Source organism: Harpia harpyja, chromosome 5, assembly GCF_026419915.1.
Source record: "Harpia harpyja isolate bHarHar1 chromosome 5, bHarHar1 primary haplotype, whole genome shotgun sequence".
Lineage (NCBI taxonomy): Eukaryota > Metazoa > Chordata > Aves > Accipitriformes > Accipitridae > Harpia > Harpia harpyja.
Genome location: NC_068944.1, coordinates 54,625,258 through 54,646,678, shown reverse-complemented (window position 1 = coordinate 54,646,678; position 21,421 = coordinate 54,625,258). Strand labels below are relative to the sequence as shown.

Genomic DNA, 21,421 nt, shown 5'->3' with positions numbered 1-21,421 from the left:
TGTGGTTGCTCCTGCATCCTGCCTGTGCTGGCTCACACACTCGTCGAGCAATTCTTGACTGGCAAACCAGTAGAAATAAAACTCCATTTCACTATAAAGATAATATTGGAGGAGATCATGGAATGCTTTGGATTTGCCCCAAATTCCGAAGCCATGAGCATTTATTTTCTTTCACAGTGTCCTCCTAAAACACTCCCAAAGTTGCTGCTACTAAGGAGGCTGGAATTGCCTTGTGTAACTGATAACATTAACAATGTTATCATTAACCTCATTAACATTAACCTCATTGTTACTACCTGTAGTTAATGCCCTGATGATGGTGGGGGAAGCAGCATTAGGAGGAAGGACTCAAATCTGCGTATTCAAGCACTGATGCACATAGAAGCTAAACTTCCTACCAAGCAGCTGACTTTTTCATATTTTATTATTTGAGACTTGTATCATTCTCCAGAGGAAATAACGAAGAAAATTCTACCCAGAATTCTGTATGCCTAGCCTGACCCTAAGAATAATTTATTTACTGCCATCTATCTTGGCTTCCTACCAAATCCCACATTTTATCATCGAAACGTAGCACTAAAAAGTACTCAAATGTTTCCCTATATGGTTGCTTTGGGGCTCTTCTTTATTTCATACATACATCTGCACAGAATGGGAACTCCAAGATAAAAGCTAACTTGGCATGGAGGAACATTTCTAACTATGCCTTATCCCTACTTGTAAAGCCACTATAGTAAATTAAATTAAAAATACTTTAAGTATGACCTTTATATAACCTCTGTTCTTAGCTTGCCCTTATAAAACTTTCAGGGGGGTTGGGGATTTTTTTGTGCATAAAGAGAAAAACCATTTGGCACTGCATTTATAATTTTGACTAGATTATATGCATAAGCCAAATATTGTATTTTCAAGATTCATATTAAAAAATAACACTAAAATTCTAGTAAAATGAAACGTACATATTGATTAAACAAATATTTGAGCGACCAAAGGAAAATCCCAAACAATGTGGTCTGCACTATCTCACTGGTAACCTTGAGAGACCTTGTCCTTTAATACCAGAAAGTAAGCAAGCTATAGAGCAAACCCTTGTATGTACAACTTGTAAGCGTACATGGAAGGTAAAAGCATCTGCTTCATGAAGGTTATCTGACCAAGGACCTGCCCTTTTCAAAGTAAAGGGGATAATAAGTAAAGCGGGATGTGATAAACAAGGACACACAGATGCAAACCTGGTAGACAAGGGACAATGGAGACAATGCCAAAGACCAAAACTCTCCGGTTACTGATTGATGGGCCATTGAAGAGCTCCAGGCGCAGCTTTGGAGAGGGCCACCTGGACTTTGTAACTGATAAGAAGGCAAACAAGAGGAACATGAGGATTTGGGTTATTTGAGGGGGACTTTGCAAAACTTAGGAAGGAATGATTAGGGGAAGGGGATCGGGAAGGAGCAAAGTGGGGATCAGGCACAAAGGGGTGTAAAAGGGGTTGGTCGTGTGTAATGTACACTTGTCTGACTGAGCCTTGTGCCCGATCACCCTCTCTTCTTATAAAACCTTTCTTAACTGTCTCTCTGTGTACTCTCACTCTCCACACAGCATGTGCGGAGGCTGCAAGGGAGTAAGTGCCAGCTACTGGGGGGATTGGTGTGAGTGAGGGGAGCGAGGGGCTCGGTGCCGGAGGCTGGAGCTGGATCATGGGTCACAGCCTGTGTGCCTGGGGCTGGCTGCTGGGGTAGTCAGAGGCTGTACCTGTCCCAAACCATGTGTGTGTGTGTGTGTGTTATTGGCTTGCAAATGTCATGCTGGACCAGCTGGTCTGTACTTAGGTCTTCCGCAAGTCCTACAAGTAGGAGTCACAGCTGAAGGCAGCACCTTGTCTGTGGCCATTTGTGTAGCCGTCCCCGTCAGTGTCCTGTGCCTGCAAATGGGAAAGCAGCAGCCACATCCATCAGCCTGGGATGGGCATAACAAGCTGGGCTCCAGGAGCTGGGCAGGAGGAACCCCAGGCCCTGGAGCTGCTGGAGGCAGTAGCTGCTTCTAACATGCCCCAGCACAGCTCTCATCTCTGTAAGGCGAAATTAACAGCATGTCTTCTTTTGCTTTCCCATCAATGGCTTTAATCTGGATATCTGCAGAAGAAAAAGGAAGGAAGAATGAGAAGGTGAACATTAATTACTTCAGAGTAGTTTCCTGTATAATTATTAATTTCCCTTCAAAAAGCCTGATGGGAAAGATTAGGAAACATCAGGCTTCATATCGTACTCCTGATTTATAGCCAACTGTGTTGGGTCTGCGTGGCAAGGTTTTGGTAGCAGGGGGGCTACAGGGGTGGCTTCTGTGAGAAGCTGCTAGAAGCTTCCCCTATGTCCAATAGAGCCAATGCCAGCCGGCTCCAAGATGGACCCGCCGCTGGCCAAGGCCAAGCCCATCAGCGACAGTGGTAGTGCTTCTGGGATAACAGATTTAAGAAGGGAAAAAAAAAGTTGCAGGGCACACAGAAACTGCAGCAGAAGAGAGGAGTGAGAACATGTGAGAGAAACAACCCTGCAGACCCCAAGGTCAGTGAAAAAGGAGGGGGAGGAGGTGCTCCAGGTGCCAGAGCAGAGATTCCCCTGCAGCCCGTGGACAACACCATGGTGAGGCAGGCTGTCCCCCTGCAGCCCATGGAGGTCCACGGTGGAGCAGATATCCATCTGCAGCCCATGGAGAACCCCATGCTGGAGCAGGTGGGTGCCTGAAGGAGGCTGTGACCCTGTGGGAAGCCCATGCTGGAGCAGGCTCCTGGCAGGACCTGTGGCCCCGTGGAGAGAGAAGCCCACGCTGGAGCAGGTTTGCTGGCAGGACTTGTGACCCCGCGGGGGACCCACACTGGAGCAGTTTGCTCCTGAAGGACTGCAGCCCATGGAAGGGACCCACATTGGAGAAGTTTGTGGAGGACTGTCTCCCGTGGGAGGGACCCCCACGCTGGAGCATGAAGAGTGTGAAGAGTCCTCCCCTGAGGAAGAAGGAGTGGCAGAAACAACGTGTGATGAACTGACCCCAACTCCCATTCCCTGCCCCCCTGTGCCACTGGCAGGGAACAAGGTAGAGAAAATTGGGAGTGAAGTTGAGTCTGGGGAGAAAGGGGGGGTGGGGGAAAAGTATTTTAAGATTTGGTTTTATTTCTCATTGACTGGTAATAAATTAGATTAATTTTCCTGAGTTGGGTCTGTTTTGCCCATGATGGTAATTGGTGAATGATCTCTCCCTGTCCTTATATTGACCCAGGAGCCTTTTGTTATATTTTCTCTCTCCTGTCCAGCTGAGGAGGGGGAGTGATAGAGTGGCTTTGGTGGGCACCTGGCACCCACCAGGGTCAACCCACCACACTGACTCTAGAAGTCCAGAGAAGTATAAATCACAGGCAGAGTTTAGAGAAATAATGAGGTCCTATCTGCTCCTTTCTATTTTTATTTCTGTGGCATACTACGTACTTTGCAGATAGAAGACCTAATCCCTGCCTTGCAGCAATTACAGCCTTCAGCTTTCATCAGCAACAGACTGCACAGGCACAAGCACTGCTGTGGACTTGTGTGGAGCCTCACCGGCTCTGGGGAGACCCACCGACTGATCCCATCTCACTCCCCTCACTACCAGCTGTGGAGGCAAAGACATAGCCGCAAACTGAATTAAAACAAAAAGATGCAAGGCTCAGTAAAAGCAGGGGTGATCACAACACAGATTACAGCATGAGGTCACTGGGCTCCAATGCACACCAATCCTTTTTTCTTGCAGGCAAATGGATTTTGAGAAGTCAAGCGTGCAGCGTTCTCTGCAAAACCTCATGCAGAGGAGAATTTGCTTTCCTGCCTCAGCTCTGAGCGAGCTCTTTTGAAGGATGGCTGGCTGGTGGGACACTGGCACCCGGAGGCAGTTACTGTTGGAGGCGGTTGCTGGCACCATGTTGGTCTCCTCCTTCCAGGCCTGACCACCAACACACACAGCCCCCCACTGCTGTGAGTCCCTCTGCTAACAGTGATGCCGAACGGCCTTCAGCAGCCACCACTTAGCAGAAGGAAACCCACTTACTGGTACTGTTACGCAAACATTTAATGGCCTTAGAAGTATGCTGTTGAGTGTGTATCGAGAGAGAAATTCAACAGAAATTAAGCGCTCGCAAGTATACAAAACTCAACATTTACTAATTTGTTTCAGAGCCTGAGTATTGCCACAGTTACAGACCCATAACCACAACTCAGTAGTTCGAGTCTCCGTACCATTCACTTTGCCTTATAAAATAAGAAATGACAAACACTTCTTACAGAGATGGCTGTGAATCCACCATATCTGATCTTACACCCAGAATGGTGGAAGATCATTTAAGATGCACCAGGTACAACTTCTGAACTGGATGACACCTAAGTTTTGTCAAGGTTCCTAGAGGTACAAGAGACACTCCGGATTATCGTCTTTATGGATCAAACCTTGAACAGGACTAGTATCGCTGCCTTGCTCAGAAAGTGATATAAACTCAAGTGAATCAACAGCCTACTCACAAGCACTTGTTTTAGTTGTGCTGAAAAAACAGATAAACTTTTCAGTGGGATCCATGATATGGTTAGAGATTTTTTCCAAGGGAACACTTGATTCTGAAATTAAACACTGCACAAGGGTCAAAACCTGACACACTCTTGCTCAGACACAGGTTGGCGTGTAGACTGTAGGATGTATCCAGGAGAGAAATGCAGACTCATGGCTCCCACCTGCCCCTCCTTACCACAGCAGAGCCGCAAGTCGCTAAACTCATTTTCTACAGCCACTCATTCCACGCAGCACACCCCGAGAGCCACGCTAGCCAGCTGGGAAGGACCCAGCCCATCTTCAGTTCATTGCCAATTCTTCTCTGTGCTGCAAGCTGTTAAAAAACACCAGTATATTTCGTGTCCTGCTTCTGCTCTGTACTCCCCCATGTGTCCCTCATGATCTTCTTACTCCAGGGGACGACTTCTCCCTCCTGCCAGAGGATGCTCGGATCCATTTGGCATTTTCTTGTGCTTTCTAGTGCTCTCTAAAATTGGTTACTAGTACTCCTCTTCCCAGCCTTTTTAGTACCTATCTGAGTAAGATTGCTTGAAAAGGACAGGTGGCTTGGAAGCTGCCTATCATTCCTACCTTCTGTCTGTACTTGCAGTCCACAGAGATGGTGGAGCATAGGTCAGTTTGCCTTGAATAATTCGATTACACTGTTGCCCAGCATTGCCTACAGCACATACACCAAAGAGCAGCTCAAGGGAACCACATCTTCTGCTTGTAGGATTAGCCACATGCTCCAGAGTGAGTGAAGAAGTTAATTGTTTTGTATTTGGCCAGGTTAAGACAAGATAAGAAAAGGGTTAAACATTGTCCAGAAACCAAGGTCTGGGTATTGTCCTTGGGCACAGGGCGGTAACAACATTGGGAAATTGACTGTGATTGTAGTAAAGAGTCATTTTAAGAGTCCAAGTTGTTGTTCGGCTTGCTTCAGGAGCCTGTGTTTCAGGATGGCTGCAAATGATTCAAGTATTCAGGGCTACAGAAATATTTAATGAAACAAAGTTTAAAAAACAGCCTTGCTTTCTAAAAAAAGTAACCCTCCAATAAATGTCTGACACCATCTCTCTGCCACATAGACTGGCCAACGTGCAATAAAATAGGACTGCTGCCACAATTCAAAATGGGTTCAAGAGCTCATTCATTCTCCTGGTTCATGTAAAAAAGATCAGAGTGAGAACAGTATTTTTCTCCAGCATGTCACAACTCAGAATACATCGTAGAAGCCTATAAGAGAGCCATCGCAGTGACACAGCTTAGTGTGCAACCACTTGCATAAAGCTAGTTAAATTCTCATGTTTCAATACCAAACAATGGACAACAAATGATTTTCTTTTTTTTTTCTTTCTTTCTTTTTAAGTTCTCTTTTGACCTTTAAAAAATTGTTGAGAGAAATGCCTGGACCTTTTTAGTTCACTTCTGGGATATTTTGTCATAATTTGCCTCTAATCTCTTAGACAACTGATACACTTACACATTCTCTTTCATGATGGTAAACTGCATTTGCAACTCTATCTCCCTTGGGCCATGGCTTCATAATTCTGTTTTAAAGTTCCTGATTTAAAAAACCATATCATTAAAATATTTTGATATGTTGCCCGTGTAAATCAGAAAAGCCAAGAGCTCAAATGTTCTCCAAGAAAAACTTGCCTTACTGCCTCCTTCCTTTTCCCCTTTTCTGGCTTGAAAGCCTCTTAGTTTTGCTGTGAAGATATAGGACTCACAAAAAGGCTGGTGAGCTCTGGAGTACAGTGAGATCCAGCTCTTTCTTTTTCCTTCTGGCCTTTCCATTCATGCTAGCCTTGCAGATTAATTTTAACATTTTGGATGAGAAGAAACCATCTGTGCTACATTCACTAGAAACCTCAAAAATAGGTTAGGCAATTATCTAATTATTTGCCTGGCAGCAGATTTGCAATTTGGTAACATGTACTGGAAGTCTTTCTTCAGTGTCAGATACAATATGCCATCCATGGGTGCAGTCTCCTCAGAGGCATATCTGCTCCAGCCATAGAGTACCTCCTTCCAAAAGTATGTGCCCCATCATGTCCCCAGCAATGTCTCCTTCCATATGCCTCTTCCATTTCTCCTCAGGTGGCTCTTTTGTGTCCCCTCCCTTTCTCCTCTCCTTGCCCCTGCTGTTCTTTCCTAAGCCCACTTGCACATGGTTGCCACAGGCTCCCCTCACGGAAGTTTTGTTGTGCAGAAGATACTTACACTGGAGTTAGTGCCATCTGCCACTGGCTGTGACCAGCACAGGGCTCAGCATCCTCCCACACAGGGCACCTCTGCAGCCCCCACCTACGATAAACCTGCAATTTATGCCAAATACGTTCCACCCCTAGAACTAGATGATGGGGTCTGCACTATTACAAATTGAACATATGCTTACCACAGAGTCCATCCCTCCTCCCTGCTCACCAGGCTACAGGGGTTAACACCCTAACAGATTGAACAGGTATCTATTACAAACTTCACCTCTTGCCCCTGCAAAATACAAACCCAAGGATATAATGTCTAAAAGTCATTTACTATATTTTAGAAAACAAGCAAATCATTCATATGGTATGAGCAACAATTAAAACTACTACTGAAGTACCAACAGGCTCATGAATCCTAGCCCCCAGTAGGGCTTCATCCAGACCTGAAGAGAGCAGTAAACAGTGTTCACTTAATGCAGTATGGGAATTTCCTTCTTTGGGGAGTAAAATTACACATCACACAGATTTGATCTCTTGCTCCAATTCCTCCAGCAGCTGAGTTCTGACCTTTTCCCTGTACAAGTCTTTGCCTCATCATGCCAGATCTCCAAAGAACCTTCCGCCCCACTCTACCATGGCCTCTCCCTTGGCTTTCTGGAAGATCTGTAAGTCCCAGCCTGTAGGGTGAGAGCATGGAGAGTTTTCAGCCTTTCTTGACACTTTTTTCAAGGTCAACCACACTACGGGATTTTCTGTATTATTCTTGGCCATGCTGCTAATGGAGTTGTTCCTCCTGCGAGCTCCCCCAATCTGATACATATAGATCCCACTTTGACCAACAGGCTGCCCCAGCAGCTCATCAGGTGATAGCCCAGGGGGGTTTGTAACCGTGTCTAGCTGTCAGGGCTTTTGGGCCATGGCATTAGTGTTCACCCCTGTTTCAGGGTCCCTTACCTGTAAGGGGTCCTCTGGCAGTCAAAGCAACTGCAAGTCCTTCCCAGCCCCTTCACTGGGGCATCTCATTTGTGGGATTGGCAGAGTTGGACCATTCCTCCACATTTCCCTCCATCAGCAGACCCCAAAGCCCTCCTCCCTTGTGCAGGGCAGTATTTAGAAGGGGCGTAGGCCCCAGACTCCCCTGAGCTCTGCTCTTTTGAGCCACCACCCATTAGCTGACCATCAGCCCAACTCCCCCATGCTACAAAGGGGTCTTGGTCCCTCCAGAGCTACACCAGGAGCATACTGCAAGCTCCGGGCCCCCATGGCAGCAGAGCACACTGATCTCCTGGGGTTTCATAGCAGCCCCAGAGGTTTGGGGTTGTTGCGTAACTGCCTCCTTTGGCCGATCCTTCCTTCTTATGCATGTTCCTCAGCCTCGCGTGGGTCACCCTCTCAACTCACTGGGTAGTTTCTAATAAAAGCACACAGGGGTACCAGGGAAAGCAATGCCCAAGGGCTTCCCCTGGAGCAACTACTTAAAACGAAAATAAGGGGTACTAATTAGCCAGCCAGCTATGACACAAGAGTGTCTGTAGATAGCAGGTCCTGCAGTCACTAACCTCCAGAAACCCTGGCTGTGGCTCATAATGAAGGTTTTCTCCCTTGGGGTTAGACAGGAACAATCACAAGTCTCAGCTGCTGCCTAGTGACATTGCTAAAGTAGACGTCACAGCGGGTCTAAAAATTTCGGGTGTCCTGTAGCTCTATCTGGCCATGGTGTTCATCATGGGGAGGCACATACATGTTCTCCTTCTTAAACACCCAAACACAGAAGGTATAGACCAAAGAAATTCATGCAGCATAAGCGAACCTTACCGCGTGGTACACAAGAATTATTTTGTTACAGAAGCAGGTTGGACTGATCTAGATATCGATTAAAAGGCACAAGTTTACTGATTTTGAGCATTTGGGTTACTCACGACAGTCATTTTTGGTTAGTAATAATTTGGAAGTGGAAATTTTAAAAGTGCTAATGCAAGTTTGACTGAAGATAACTGATGTTAGTAAAAATGCTTACAAGATGAATACATGAAAGTAAAGTATATAAAGTCAAACAGAGTCTGAAAAGTACATCTAACGATAGAGTATGTTGTGTTAAAAGCATGTTTATTCTTTGAAACTTTCTACCCTGCAGCATTTCTATACCACTAACCAGTACCTTAGCAATAAAGAACATCAATTCTCTCTCCTTTTGCCTTGGGAAGTCCGTGAATTTCTGTAATAACTTTAGTTCTCCCAGCTGAACAGAGCCAGTGAACCTCATGCCCCACTTACACCGAGGGGGGTGGAAGAGCTTTGGCTTTTCCCCTCCGCTGGCTCAGTGTGCCTGAAGATACTGAGAAGTAGAGACAGTACCACTAATCTTGGTGGCTTGGTTCCAACCCTTATCAACCAAATTTGTAAGAACAAGTGTCTTGTATCCAACTCAAACTCATCCTCTCTTCCTCCATAAGGCTAATGAGCCCTTTAGCACCTCGTATCCTAGTAACTTCTACTCTACAAAGAAGGCTTCTCCAAGTCTTTTTGATAAATTAATTCTCTACTTACCAGACACTGCCTCCAGCCCTTTAAGTACGCTTACTGCTTCTCTCCCTAGCGTGGGGAATCTAGCCAGTTTTGTAAAAACCTTTAAAACTGCAGTCATCAGACATGACAGTGTGATGGGTTAACCCTGGCTGGACACCAGGTGCCCACCAAAGCCGTTCTATCACTCCCCCTCCTCCTCAGCTGGACAGGGGAGAGAAAATATAACAAAGAGCTTGTGGGTTGAGATAGGGACAGGAGAGATCACTCACCAATTACCGTCATGGGCAAAACAGACTCAGCTTGGGGAAAATTAACTCAATTTATTACAAATCAACCAGAGTAGGGTAATGAGAAATAAAACCAAATCTCAGAACACCTTCCCTCCACCCCTCCCTTCTTCCCGGGCACAACTTCACTCCTGGGTTCTCTACCAACCCCCCAGCAGCACAGGGGGACGGGGATGGGGTTTACGGTCAGTTCATCACACGTTATTTTCTGCCACTTCATCCTCCTCAGGGGGAGGACTCCTCATACTCTTCCCCTGCTCCAGCGTGGGGTCCCACCCACGGGAGACAGTCCTCCACGAACTTCTCCAACGTGGGTCCTTCCCACGGGCTGCAGTTCTTCACGAACTGCTCCAGCATGGGTCCTTTCCACGGTGTGCAGTCCTTCAGGCACAGACTGCTCCAGCGTGGGTCCCCCCACGGGGTCACAAGTCCTGCCAGCAAACCTGCTCCGTGGGCTCCTCTCTCCACAGATCTGCAGGTCCTGCCAGGAACCTGCTCCAGCGCAGGATTCCCACGGGGTCACAGCCTCCTTCGGGCACCCACCTGCTCCGGCGTGGGGTCCTCCACGGGCTGCAGGTGGATATCTGCTCCACCGTGGACCTCCATGGGCTGCAGGGGGACAGCCTGCCTCACCATGATCTTCACCACGGGCTGCAGGGGAATCTCTGCTCCGGCGCCTGGAGCATCTCCTCCCCCTCCTTCTTCACTGACCTGGGGGTCTGCAGGGTTGTTTCTCTTACATGTTCTCACTCCTCTCTCCGGCTGCCGATTACCGTCTGTCCCAACTTTTTTTTTCCTTCTTAAAAATGTTATCACAGAGGCGTTACCACTACCACTGATTGGCTCGGCCTTGGCCGGCGGCGGGTCCGTCTTAGAGCCGGCTGGTATGGGCTCTCTCGAACACAGGGGAAGCTTCCAGCAGCTTCTTACAGAAGCCACCCCTGTAACCCCCCCCCGCTACCAAAACCTTGCCACACAAAGCCAATACAGACAGTATTTATTTAATCGATGAACACAGTATTGGGATTGTATCCCCTGTTCCTCTTCACTACTCAGATTCAAACTTCCCGGAATTTACACTTGACCTTTCACCACACAAACCCAGTGGAAGGTCATGCTCAGAGGTTTTTTGCTCTTTTGGCCTGAATGCTTATGCCGGATGCAGTATTAAACCGACTGGTACAGATGGGTACATTTTATCCATAGTCTGTAGCCAATTATAGAACATGAAATACAGCATATGAGGATGGGATGGAGCTGTTGGATAAAGAGGTTGCTGTGTTGCCAGCAGTGTCTTACTGCTTGCCAGATTACTTGAGCAAAGGAAATCTTGGTGACAGTTTTTAATGCTGTGTTGAATTTGCGGTCAGGGAGGTCACAGGTCTCTGATGGATAGGAGAGGCAGACCTTCTAAGAAAAGCTAATATACATCAAATAGTATTTGCTTCCTTTTAGTTCCATTAGTTAGATTAGTTAATGTTTAATTTATGGATTCATTTGAGTATGGCTCAACACTGGGAATGTTGCCAGATTTTATTCCCTTTTTCATAACGCAATTATGGGGTTTCCCCCTTTTTTTAAAAGCTCACTGTTTTTCTTAATGTAGAAGAATGTAGATATTCCTCCCCCTCCCCTCCAGTTTTGCTCATCAAGCATGTTTTGTTTACATATTTGTTTGGATTTTTTTTTTTACTTATATCTAGTAGAAGTCATGATCATTTTGTCTTTTATTAACAATCTCAGTCTAGTGATAAATCATTGTCTTCCATCCTATTGAGAACCAACACTGTTTTTTAAGTACAGTCAAGAGGAGTTAAAACAACACATCTTCCATAATTGTAATTTATTACTACCTGTAAGTTACAGAGCGAACACTTCCCAGCTTCATCTTTTTAGATGCTAGTCAGGTTTCAAGCAGTAACTCACCACTTTACTTGGGAGCCTTCTTAGATCTTCCCCTGGTCCATTTTGTTCTTTAGCACATTAAGCATTAAAAACCTGAGCTTTGAGTTATCACCAACTTTAAAGCCACTAAATAGCATCACCATCAATACTTTGAGTATCTGTGGAATTATTCTTTTCCTGCTCTCTTCCAAGTTTGCTGGACTCTTGAGCAAATGCCAGGGCATGCCATCCGGTTCTTCTCACCGGTGTTCACCGCAGGCAGGGGTTTGCCACAGAGCTTTACAGAAACTTCCAGTCTCACACACATTCTTTTTTTCTATGCTCAACTTTCTCTTAGGGTCACATCCTCTGCCAATTTACCCATCTACTGCTTAATATGGAGTCACCAATGGAGATTACTTGCTTGCCAGCCAAGCCTGAAGAACACGCCACAGTAGCTGGTGGCTTTATACTGTGAAAATGCCAGCTGGGTTTGCCCCCTTCAGCAGTCTGTCCTGAATCCCCTTGATGGTTGACTTGCTGAGCACGGTAGCGATTCAAATGCAGTTAGCCAATATTTGCCTTTTTCTGTAGCCCATGCAGAGGCAAACTGCAAATACTGTACATACAATGTAACACCTTTCATATACACTATATATATATTACAGGTCCATGGTATGTCCTTCATGAAGTACAGAGATACAGAACATAAGGATTTTACTTCATGAGCAAGTAAAACTCTTCTTTTGGGCGCTGGTAGTGCAGAAAATTTAAATGGATGAAGTTTGTCCCAATTTATAAATCTTTTGTATGTATTGGGAAATGCAGCTAGGAAAATTAGATTAAAAGCTACATCAGATGTGTGTGTGGGACTGAAGCTCTCTAGTACTGTATATTTTATACTGTCTCTTCTATCTAAGACAGATCAAGGCTGCTAATGTTCTTCTAATTATAGAAACCAAAGATACTCTTGGCTTCTCTTCACCACAGGCTCCTCCAAGTGTGCAAAATGTCCCCTTAGGATCCCTCATGCCAGAAGTAAGATTGATAGTTTAAATAATAAGCCTAACCTCTAATCCTCCACTTCATAGCAAACAGCATCACAAATAACAATATAATTCTCCTGAGATAGCATTATTTGGCAACTGATCGCAATGTAAACATCACTCAGAAAAGCATGTCATGCAGTCATACTGCTTTCTACTGTCTGTATCTATATAGGTTATCAGTATAAAGTATATTCCTGTACTGTGACTATAAAACATTTTATAGGCATGTATATCTGAATGTGTTTGATTACAGTCTGAAGGAACTTTGGGAAATCCTGATTGACCCAATGCTGCAGAGATCTCCCAACTCACGTTGGTATTCAGTAACGAACTGGTAAAAGCACAGAGAAAGTTTAATTGCAATAACACAAAATTCTAACTCATCATCTCTGTTGCAACTGATTTAATGTCAAACATCTATGTACAAACCTTTGCAACACAAGTGGCTTAGGCATGGCATATGGAAACCCCGTCTCTACAGAGCAGAATGATACACATTTGTCACTTTGGAGAGCAGCACCTCCTATTTTGTACTAACTCAGCATCTCATTCAGTTGTGATTTATGCTGTCCTCCTGCTAGAGCTCAGATAACATGCAATGACTTGGGTTTTCAAGTGCTGAATTCAGCCTGAAGTTTATAATGAGTGTACATCAGTGCACTCTCAGTTTGTGAACTGATGAACATTTGGACAATGTTTTAACTGATTCTGAATCTGAAAGTGCTCTGAAATTAAGTCAAACTTATTGGGGTAAGTCAGTAGGTATGTAACAGTACAGTGCCCTTACTACACATTCTGCAGCCTCCTTGCACACTCTTGTACTGAGGTATGTAACACTGTTTGCTCAGCTTCTAAGCATCCAACTTTATTTTCAACTCTAACAAAAAAACCTGATCACCAACATGACATTCTCCAAAACCAAACTTACTTTGAAAAATGCACATCTGCGCCTTTTCCCCTTCCCCTTTGATGTTTAGTGTATATGAGCCCTTAAATCACTTAACTGCCACACAGGGCACCTTAATATTTGCAAGCTAGTCAGCACCCCTTGCTGAGAGTTTTTACCATGCCAAGGGAGATGTCCTTAAAGCCTTAGCAGAACACCCTGTTGATAGCTCATTTGGAGCAGGGCTGAGCCACTGGTTTGCCATACCTACAGAACACAATTCACAATTAGGAATTCTTTCCCCAGTTAACCTGTCCAAATACCTTCTTTGAGGTGGACCTCTCTAGAAATATTTGGAACAATTAAGTCTAAAGAGTTTAAAGTCTCAAACTGTATCATGTCTTCCATAACAGTAGCAACACAAAGCAGAAGTAAAACACTTTTTGAAAGACAATGTATGGTAGTCTCAAGAGATGTCAGCATTACATTAAGTCTTTACATAAGAAAATGTGTTCCAGCACAATGTTCTCTGGCAGCACAGAGTGATGAATCCCAGTGGCACACTAGCACAAAGTAAAGATTTTTAATGATGGAATTATTAATGCAAAATGAAGCACTTGCAATTCTGCTTCCACATGCTCACCTTGTGCTGCATGACAGACATTCTGCCTGGAAGCAAGCAGGCAAAAAAGGTATTTTCTGATGTGACACACCCAACTTCTGACCTCAAGTTTCCCATAGCCTAGGACTTGGATGATGTGACTACAGAAATTCAAAACACATGGAAATCCTCGAATATGTAAAACCTGCCCCTCTCAATCACCAACATGTCAGACCCTGGAACCTGTCAATTATGTGTCTCTGTCACAGTCTACAAAGTACTTTTTATATTCAAGGCAGTAAAAAATGAAGTGCTTTAATCATTACAAAACCGATCACTGAATCTGCTGTTCTGCATGCCTACAAAGGACTTGCAGTAAGAGACACACTCCAGAAACACCATAAAGCAGTTCCACGGTTAACAGCAGGATGCATGACTTGGATGACTTTGAACCGCATCTCTGGAGTATATGAATATAAAATAGCACAATATTGATTTTCCAGCTCAGTTCTACCACGTGCTGAGCATCCTGAGCCCACTCCAGAAAAGCACTTAAATACATTTTACTACTACTACTGTTCAAAAGTGTTCAATCCCTAGGTCAAATCTAAGTAACATCATTTTTGCTTATTAAAAGGCAAGTTTTCCTTTTTTTTTTTTTTTTTAATTAAATCATCACATTAGTTCAGAGCAGACAGCTTTTTGAACCTCTGTCCCTGGAACCTGCAGAAAAGAATTCCACCAAAAAGGAAGAAAATATTTAAAATCTTTACTATGATTAAGACTTTTAAAAGTTTTAAAAATAGTCAGTCAAGCATGACTGTGACAGAAAAAAAAAAGTAAGTTATCCATGAGGCGGGGGAAAACCCACGTTAAAATAAACTGTGAAAGTCTCATACTTAAAGTAATGCCAATATTAACCCTACTGTACACAGCCCACAGACACAACTTACAGCAGAAATACTGGAGAGCCAGCTGGAATAAGAATCTCAGATTTGGTTCTTGAAGTGGCTGCTCAGACCCTGCTGGCAAGCACAGAGGAAGAGATTTAGCTGAAAAAGTTTCAAAGACCTTGAAAAACTCTAGCTTTCCAGCCAAACTAAAGGCCAATGTAACTAAGACACAAAACTGGAACAAAATAGTTCAAGTCAAATGAAAGATGATGCTGGCATGGCAGGGTTACTTTTAACAGGTCACTTGAAATAAGCACCTGAGGTAGCTGCTCCACCCTCAACCATCCCTGGCAAAACTCAGTTAGGCCAGGACCACAGCCTTTGTTTCACTGAATTTCTAGGGTTCCCCCTCCCCTCCCTGAAAAGTAAAAACTGATGGATCACATTCTTTTGTAATTCAGAAGTATCTAAACTCTTGGTGGTTATGAAAAGGATGCTGTTTCACACTGCATTAGTCTAAAGCAGTACAATCTTTGAAGGAGAACACATGGACCTCCCAAACTCTCAACCAAACCTCTGCAGAAAACCACCTTGAAAAGTCCATGCAGGATTTGACTGACAGAAAATACAACTATTGAGGTGTGTTTTATGCATACCACAGAACTCCCCCACAAACATATGGAAAGCCAGGTAGCAGTCACACAGAATTTTATAGTAGTCTGTTTTCTGTTTGTAATTTTACTACGTTCAAACAATAAAGAAGCATAACCAGCCAGCTTAACTATGGCTTCTTTTTTTTTTTCTTTTAAAGGAAATCCTTTTTAATGCAAACGTAAATTTTTTTTGTTTAGTCTGAGATATCTTCTGATTTCACAGTCCCCCAATTAAGGCACAACATACATCTCCAAAGTCACTGGGCACAGAGGGCTCATCGCTGGTTACCTGGCAAAACAGGTGCCTGCATGAGGAACACCTGAGGTCTTCCAACTGTTCCAGATGAGAGCTCCACAAAGTTATCTTAAAAGTTTTCTTTCTTTTTTTTTTTTTTTTTCCCCCTGAGATTGGATAAAGATCTGGAAGGGAAGCTTTAAGGAACATTCTGGCTCCAAAAAGTTTTGCCAATTACTTTTTGATGTTGGGATACTTCAAGCTTACAGTTAGGAAGAGATTACCTTGCCAGTCATAGCTTGCCTGTCAGGTTTGAATAAGCAAGATGAGGAACTAAAAGATGAATAAAGAATGAAGAAAACAAAGAGTTCCAGCACGTGCTAGATTCCCCAAATAGCTCAGCTCTCAAGGCATGGATTATTATGGATACACCTATTTCATGCAGCTCTTCTATTCCCAGGCAAGCACAAGGCAATAGTGGTTGACACTGGTACAAGCATATTAGGAAGCCTTTCAGGATTTGTATGCATACAGATCAAATGACAATAAAAATGTGAGGGGGTGTCAGAAGAAGGGAGAAATTAAACAGCCTGAGCTCCTCTCAGCCTTTTGTCAGGCAATTCTTTCAGTTTTCAAGGCAATGAAAAGTTTAAGGAAATACCTAATCACAGTGTATACAAATGGGGAATTCAACATAGCTGTTCATTAGCAAACTAATTAGTTTTCCACTTTTAGTTATTTAGTTTGAGCTATAAATAACTTTAAATCAAGATGATTTAACTCTGGCAGACAATCTAGAATCCAGGCTGTAGCTTTTCATAAATTGTAACGACAGCTTCAGCATCATCTCTCCCCCCTTTAGAAAGATGTTGCCTCGTTTCTAGTAACCAGAGATTATGAACCAGAAGGGGCCATCAAGCTGATTTCACATACAACTGCACTCTGCTCACGTAAGGTCAGATTGAAACTTCCAACAATGGCAACTTCTTGAGAAAATGAATTCTGTAGTAATTTCAGAAATAACTACAGATATTTTTCATGTACAGTGGCTACGTAAGGGTGAAAATGCAAGGTTAGCCATCTTTCATGCTGCCTTCAGAGAGCAGAAGCAAAGCTTGTACATCTCCTTGGATATGCACCCAGCCAACTCAGCTCCTGAACAGCAGAGAGACCATCAGTTGATACAGCTCCTGTTCTCTTAGCTAACTGGCTAAGGCTTAGAAAGACAGCCATCTCCAGTCCAGCAGGCCTCTTCAAAAGACACATTAAAGCCTGGCTGTCCAAGAGTGAGTCCAAGTTATGGTCTCACATCAGAGAGGAGTTATCTCCCATCCAGAGCTTCACTTGCAGACGTAGCTCAAGGAACGACTTTGTTTGTTAGCTACGTAGATAAGGATGGTCAAGGAAATAGTATAGTCATGAAAAAACAAGCCTTAGTCAGAATGGCCTCTGAAAACAAAGCTCTCAGTAACAAAGTATTTGGTTTATACTTCATCAGATATTTGAAATAAGGAATCACTTAACTCCAAGTCAGAGCCTATTGAACAGCTAAGTGGAAGCACTGTGTGTGTAAAAGACTGGCTATCCGTAAGAAAACAGGGAACCATCTTGAACTAGTCAGTTTTATGAGTTTATTGTGGTGATCTGGTTCTGAGTTGTCCATAACTTACCCTCTGCCATGGACTGAATTAAAAATACTGAGTCAAGAGGTCACTTGATGCTACGATTAGGGTAGAAAATGTACTTGCCTTGAGCTGCAGATGTTCCTAAGCCTGTTTTTACGAGCATTGTATGAAACCCTGAAACCAGTAGTTTCATGTTAAGAGTTTTAAATGCAGTTTACCCTTCCAGAATACACCAAAATTAAAGACATCATAGTTTCAGTAAAGAAACTGATTTTCAGTGAACCAGAAACCTTCAGCTTGGTACAACTAACCAGATTTAAAAGAACAGAAGTTCAATAGTTTCATAAACTGAAGGGACCCAATATGGAGACTAGACAATTTTAGCAATCAATAGGAACAACCTGTGAGCCATTAATAGCAACATGCTACAGAGTACAGGGAACAGTAATTCCCCCCCCACCCCCCGCTCCCCATCTGACAAAGTAAGAGTTCTCCCACTTCGTTCCCAACATCCATCCCAACTAACAGCAGTTCTGTTAGTCCTGCAGGGAATAAAATTCATGGTGATACCACACTACTTTCAGGTTAAGAACTACTGGCCACGCAGCCCTTCCTGGTCCTTCATCCCACCCAAATTGACTCAGCTGATGCTCTTGGTTCTTAAATGAAGCAACTTACTTGGAATTTTAACAGTAAGATAATTTTAGAAGTATCTTTGAAGATGTAATTCCATTTTTTTAGTTGTTTTTCTTCCATTTTCAGTAGAACAATGAAGAAATCTTTCAGTACTGGCCTGGAAAACTGAAACTCTGTCATTCACTGGTACTCGGCGGTCACCAGGAGACCCACAGGTACAAGTGGCTGCAAGAGACCTGCATTTTTTTAATAACTGAAATCTTGACTGACAACCAACCTGAGTCATTGAAAGGCAAAACCATGTATTCTGATGTCTGCACTTTTCAAAAGCCTTATTCACAGGACAATCCCATGGCTAGGAACTATTAATAAGGCAGTTTCCAATGAGATACATCAGTTACAACACAACAGTACTACAAGTATTTCTATAAAGTTTGAAATGTTTTTAATATGTACATTCTTTCTTAGTAAATATTAAAGTAGTGCTTTTCTCCTGCACTTTTTTCTTTAGACTTCTAAAAGGGCATCAGAAATACAGTTTTCACCCCCCTCCAAACCAATGCACAGTTGTTACCTTCGTAACAAGCACATATGAATTCTGTACACCTTTCCCTCCCCACAAAGAAATAAAAATATGCCATGACTATCCAATTACACATCATCACAACAAGTTTAAATTACGCATACAAATAATTCCAGAGTATTTAGAAAAACCCAACATATTGGACTTATGAAACCATTCCATGCATTCAACAACAAAAAAAAAAAAAAAGGAAAAAAGAAAAAATGAACAAGTTTCTTCAAATGGTGTTTTCTCTTTCTATCCAAGTACCAAAGTCTGGATACAGTGTATCGTTAAGACTAACCACTGCTTGAGTCATAGAAACATGACAGTACATAGATAACCAAGTTTCTATTTATAGACAATATGCTATACAGTTACTACCTCTTTAATGAATGTCAAATAAAGCAAGTTTTGCTTGCTGAGACGTTGAAACTGCACATTAAGAAAACAGTAAGAGGTGCTGCTAAACAGGTAACAACATTTTGAAAGGAAGGCTATGTATTTATATGATCCTGCTTAGTAGTAGCAGTTAATTAGCAGGGTTCCTATGTTGTTAGCTAATTTGTTTCTTTTTTCCAGAATGACAAGCTATTCAAGAGCTAGAGCTTACTAACCCAGAAATACCACCAATTTTATCTTCAAGAGGAAAAAAAAAGAATTTATGCAGTAAAAGCCCTTGGGGGCAGTCTCTGTCATTACACAAAATCTGTGTATTTTCTAGAAACGAGGCTTGTAGCACAACATACAGATTGGAAACAGACATTTTGGACATACATTACAAACCTGAATTAAAAGGGTATTCTTCTTAACCTTTAATATGAAGAGGACAAGTAAAATTATAGTATTATTTACATGCAAGGGACTCTGCGTGATTTTGTAATATCCTATTTTTGTCTTTGCCTTAAGATACTCCTTGAAAAGCTGTACTTCAGTTCCAAATTTATTTTGCATTAATCTTGACAGGTATCAGTCTCAGGCATTACTCCCTCCCAGTAAATAAATCAATACTGACAATATGCTCCATTTATTTTAACAAATCAATTTAGAGTGTCACATGTTCCGGATACACAGGGGTTAATACCTGTGCAAGTTAGTATCCATTTATTAGGAAAGCTCTCCATTAGCAAGGTGCGTTTTCAGTACAATTAAAACCAGCTTGCTGCATTAACTATTCTTGCCCTGCAATACTGTTGAACTGCAGTCAAGTACAGTAAGAGTACAAGGTTGTTGATGAGTACCATGTGTTACAGCTGTTAACAATTCTGTTTGTGCCACAAAACCAGAAGTCAATCATTTAAAAAAAAAAATCTTGGCTCTTCTTGAACTGAATTTACCAGGTGATGTTAATTACCATCCTTATCAAACAAATTTTTGTAAAGGCTATTTACAGTGTACATGGCTGAGCATGCACCTTACAGACACAAACACATCTGCCAGTTTGATGCCATGTAATTACACAGTGCCTGAAAATGACAACACATCTTAAACACCATTTTAATTAACAGTTTCAAGCGGAAAATGGTCTTTATTTTACAACTGCTATTCTTGCATGAATTTTTATTTTTTTATATAAAAACACTAACTCCTGTCCAGAAGTCTAGACACATTCTACATACTACAGGTTAAGGCAGTAAAAAAATGTGTTCCTGATAACTGGTCTTGACAATGTCAATTAAAGCTGTCTGAAGCCACTCCAGTTCTCCAACAGATCTTTGAAATCCCAAATAATTTGTGAGTGAAAAAAAAAATTCACTTTGCTTTCTTCAGTTTTAGTAATAGAGAACAGAACAGAATTGGGTATGGCAGAATAGAATTGGGTATGGTAAGTTAAAAAGTGTTAAGGGAAAGGAACATTTGATTTCAATTCATTCCATGAGTTTAAAAGTTGAAAGAATACAGTTTTAGATGGGAGTCTGAATCAACCAAGAACTGCAGGGAACGAAGGAGAAAACCAATTTTATGCACATTACTGCATTCTTAAAAATATACTGTTATCTTCAATAATTCAAGTAAGGTAATAGACATTATAAAAAATAACTTCATGAACCATACTCAAGTTTCAAATCACATTCTCAAACTTTTAACCCAAAGCAGTTTTATTGTGTTAACTTCATATAATAAACCACGAAGGTCTGACTGTACAAATGGTTAATGATTTGCACTTGTGATTCCTGTAATAGCTAGCAGACTTGCTAACCAACTTACTGTAAAGATATGGCAGATTATGTATTTAATCAAAGCACTTTGATTTAGGCATGAAACAAATTCAAATGGTTGACATTCTGTGCTTCTAATGCATCACTCATAAGAGAGGCAAGAAACACCCACTATTGTACAGACAACTATTTTTACAGAAACCCTTCCTTGAAATTAATCTTTTATCCGCAGCTGTAGATGAGAGTATTATCTGTTGTAAACAGGGCACTGTGTTGTAAAACCAGTTTTTTTAATTAAGATTTCTCTCCAAAAGTTGGAAAAACAGACTCTTCAGAATGTCTTTCAAATGTAGCATGTTCTGTTTGCTATGTCATAAAGTTACTTTCCTTTGATTCCTTTTTAAAGATGTTTGTGTTCACAGCAGTTCTGTTTTTAAAAATTGTTTGAAATTTATATAAAATTCTGTACATGTTCACAAATTATTGCATAAACAGCATAATCTTCATGACAATATTCAGCAACACATGTCCATCTCAGGAAATTCACGTTTCCCTTCTTGCTTTTTTCTTCTTTTTAACTTGTTTGGGGGATTCCCAGCTTTCTTCAGACTTTGCTAAAAACAAAACATAACTACAGTGTTAGGACCGAGAA

The 21,421-nt window shown here is 42.4% G+C and overlaps 1 protein-coding gene and 1 long non-coding RNA gene across 5 annotated transcripts in view; both read right to left on the bottom strand.

The window, feature by feature from the left end:
* Positions 1–1,771: 1,771 nt before the first annotated feature.
* On the bottom strand, positions 1,772–9,422 carry LOC128142213 (uncharacterized). 2 transcript variants are annotated; one of them, XR_008235305.1, is made up of 4 exons: positions 9,321–9,422; positions 7,341–7,450; positions 6,965–7,059; positions 1,772–2,132 (listed from the first exon to the last, which is right to left on the bottom strand). It is a non-coding gene; the product is annotated as an uncharacterized LOC128142213 (long non-coding RNA). The 2 variants fall into 2 exon arrangements; XR_008235304.1 differs by lacking the exon at positions 6,965–7,059.
* A 10,199-nt stretch (positions 9,423–19,621) lies between these two features.
* The window catches only part of MTDH (metadherin), a 37,129-nt gene continuing 35,329 nt past the window's right edge, over positions 19,622–21,421 (bottom strand). For all 3 annotated transcript variants that reach the window (XM_052787076.1, XM_052787074.1, XM_052787075.1), the window contains one exon: positions 19,622–21,383. In XM_052787076.1, the coding sequence (XP_052643036.1) occupies positions 21,313–21,383 (71 nt within the window). In that variant the 3' untranslated portion in view covers positions 19,622–21,312. The remainder of the gene's footprint in view (positions 21,384–21,421) is intronic.